At 44.2% G+C, this 3,493-nt stretch overlaps 1 protein-coding gene across 1 annotated transcript; it reads right to left on the bottom strand.

The window, feature by feature from the left end:
* Positions 1–331: 331 nt before the first annotated feature.
* KCNK9 (potassium channel, subfamily K, member 9) lies at positions 332–1,343 on the bottom strand. Its single transcript, XM_009697909.1, has 2 exons — positions 1,331–1,343; positions 332–1,173 (listed from the first exon to the last, which is right to left on the bottom strand). The coding sequence occupies exons 1-2, from the start codon at positions 1,341–1,343 to the stop codon at positions 332–334; spliced, it is 855 nt and encodes a 284-aa protein (XP_009696211.1).
* Between the last annotated feature and the right edge of the window lie 2,150 nt (positions 1,344–3,493).

Raw genomic sequence — 3,493 nt, forward strand, 5'->3', positions numbered from 1 at the left:
GCACACGCACGCTGCAACCTGCTCGTGAGGAAAATAGTTTATTAGGTCAGGAGTGCCAGTGGCACATGAAGGCTCCCAGCTGTGTGTGCAACTTTGGATTTGGTACCCACTTCACGTCACCTTGAATCCTCTGACATCCACCGAGGGGGTAATGTAAGGCATACTTTGCTGGAACAGTAATAATCCATGCTTCATGCTCAAGAGCTGAGTCTCAGAGGAGGACTGGCTTTCTCTACTCCCTTTGGCCTCGCTCCGTCTCACTCAAGGAACAAAAAACCCAAAACAATGGAGAACTGGGGAAAACAAGGAAAGCAAAAGAAGACAAATCCCTTTAAATGGACTTTCGCCTTTTCATCAGCCTGTGGTTATCTGTAAAGCTGTGCAACCCAGGTGAGATGGAGCTGACAGGAGATGGGAAAAGGCTGTTTTTTAATGTGCTTGGCGAGATCTCCTCTATCTTGTAAGAGATGGAGTGAAAGTACTGGGGGTTCAGCTTCGAGCTGAACGAATTTTGGTGGGACACCACCCGGCTGGTGTACTCATGGGACCTGTAACACATGCAGGAACAAACTGACTGAAGGTCTGTTACTTCGGCCTTGTACCGTGGCCGACCATGCTGGGAGTCCTCTTGGATGTGGATAATCATGCTGTTGCGGTTCCCTGCCAGGGATGCCCGTTCCTCGGCATCCCGCCTCTCGTCCTCGCTGTTCATGGTTAAGAACCTGAGAACAACCAGATTTAGAAATGCTCCAATAACTGTCAACCCCACTAGAATGTACATAAAGCTAAAAGCCACGTAGAGAGGCTTCTTTTGAAGGGCCCCTTTCGTCTGCAGGGCCACATAGTCTCCAAACCCTATCGTAGTCAATGTTATAAAGCAGTAATAGTAAGCATGGAAAAAGCTCCATTCCTCGTACTGGGAAAAGGCTGCTGCTCCAATGCAGAGTGTTCCCATGCAGGAGAAGAAACCCACAGTGACCATGTTTTCCATGGAGACCTCGGTGCTCCTCATCCCACAGCATTTTTTGATACGTTTCAAGAGGTACTTGACGAAGGTGTTCATGCGCTCGCCCAAGCTCTGGAACATGACGAGTGTCAGTGGGATCCCCAGGACTGCGTAGAACATGCAAAAGGCCTTCCCTGCATCCGTCCCTGGGGCAGCATGTCCATAACCTGGGAGGGAGAAGGAAAAGACAGGACAGTCAGTAAGGCAGGTGATGACCACAACTCCCCCTTCATGCAAGCCACATGAATCGCAGAGACCCTGATGCCACAGCCAGATCCAAAGCTACAGGAACATTGCAGTCACACAATATTCCTATCTCCTCACCCGCATCCTTCATCCTTTATCCGAAGCAAACGGGACACAGAACAACAAAGTTGTACACATAGGAGTGGGAAAGAGGAAAGAACCAGCAATCCATCCTACCTCAAAGAACTGTGTAATCTCCTAAACGAGATTATATCACATTCATTCACTAAAGAAATTTCACATCCATCCTGCATCACATACAATAGTGGAAACTTTGGAAATAAGTGGACTTTTCTACAGTATTTTTGAGAGGAGTTGGTGTTGCCCTGTCCTAGAACCAGAGTACACTGATGGCATCCAAATTCTGTGTCTGCTGGCAGCACAGAGTTAACATCCACAGAACCACCAACCAAAGAAATTCCTTTTCAAACTCTTCCATACCAAACAAACCTTCCTCCTAGACGCTCTATGAAAGCCACTCACTGCTGTAACACCATAGGACTTAAGAGATCTAATGCCTGCTCTATCTTTAATTATTGAATAATAAACAATTTACCAGCTTGTTTTATAGTTTTACAGCTTTTACAGCTAGTCTGGCAAAGGCAATTTAATCAGGATGTTATATTAATCCAGGACAGAGGATGTTTCACGGCATAGTTACAGACAGTAAAATCATGGCTAAGCCTTTATTCTAAATCAAACCATAAGTGTGTGTGTGGGGGGAGCTGTTTTGAAATTGTAATTTCACTTCTTCATATCACAGTGCTTTAAAAATCTAATTTCTTACAACTGAGATTCTAAGTGACAGTACCAGAGTCTCCAAAATGGGATGGTTGGGACTCATCTGACAATGGTGTGCATTGACCATGTGGGTACCACTATCTAGACTCCCCTTAAAGTCAATGAACAGAAATATGCACTTCACAAGTGCAGCTCCTCTCATCTACATCTAGGTGTCTAAAACAGGTCAATGAGTTATCCTCAGGAGACACCTATTCCTCTACAGTCACTATAACAGAAATCTTGGGATAGAATCCAGTTCAAGATTAATATACCTAAATTTTGTTACCTACATGTGTGCTAGGTATCTATGCTCCCATTATAGTCAACTAAGATTTAATTAAATCAGGCAGTAGTGAGTTATTTAGCTGACCATCCCAAGTCTACCTTATGGCAAGATGAAATAACAGTACTGACTGTTCCATTGACTGTATTCGTTGGGTCTCCATTAGGCTGACTAGACATCTGTTGATTGCAGAAGAATTTAGTTGTCTGCACAGGTAGATAACTACATGCAAACAGCCAAATGCACGCATCTTCATCATGAGTAAAGCTCCACCTTCAGCAACTAGCTCCAATGTAGGTGCCTGCATTGTAGACACTGAGGATTTAAATCAGTTTTCCAGAAAGAGGCATATAGCATCATTTGAGACCCCGGAGATATCAGGATATCCATAGACTGCTGGCAGATGAAACACAAGGCATACAGCAGATCCACACTCTAAAAGATCATAAGCTGGAGGTTAGACAGCACCTGAAATACTACTGAGGCAGGACCATTCCCCTCATACTGCCTCAGCGCTGCCCATCACCTTTAGACTCAAGTCATGGCTGCTCTGAATTTATCTAATCCTTTTTTTGAAACTGTTGACACTGCCCACCTCCTCAGTCTCCTGTGGCAACACATTCTAGAAGTTCACTATCTGCTGTGTGAAAAGGTACTTCATAATTTCAAACAGATCTCCTTGTTTCAGCTAGTGCCCCTTAGCTCTAGTATTAAAGTTCTACATCTACCTTATCTACCACCTTCACGACTTCAGCTACACTCAGTTTTATCTCTGCTCTCAGTTTTCTCCTGTTCGAACTGCAGTCACAGCCTTTTTAGCTCCTATAGCAGAAATCACATTCTGTTCATCATTTCTGTGTCCTTCTCTGGACCTTCTGTAGCTGTATCACATCATTTTTGAGGTGCAGAAACCAGAACTCTGCAGAGCCCTCGGGATGTGGGTGCACCACAGAGTCTGCAGTTTTGCTAGAACAAAAATATGAACACCAGGCAACCTTCAAAATGAAAATTAACAAGGACAAGGAAAATAAAATGAGAAAACCAGCAAGAATGCTCTCCAAAAAGCAACAGGTATTTCCTTAGTTCAGTTGCTAGCTGTTGGCAGACGGATGGGATGTAAAAGCAGTGTACAAAAGAAGCGCATAACTCAAAATAGGAAGTTCTTTTCAGGTTAC

This window comes from Cariama cristata, unplaced genomic scaffold, assembly GCF_000690535.1.
Source record: "Cariama cristata isolate BGI_N322 unplaced genomic scaffold, ASM69053v1 scaffold22960, whole genome shotgun sequence".
Classification (NCBI taxonomy): Eukaryota; Metazoa; Chordata; class Aves; order Cariamiformes; family Cariamidae; genus Cariama; species Cariama cristata.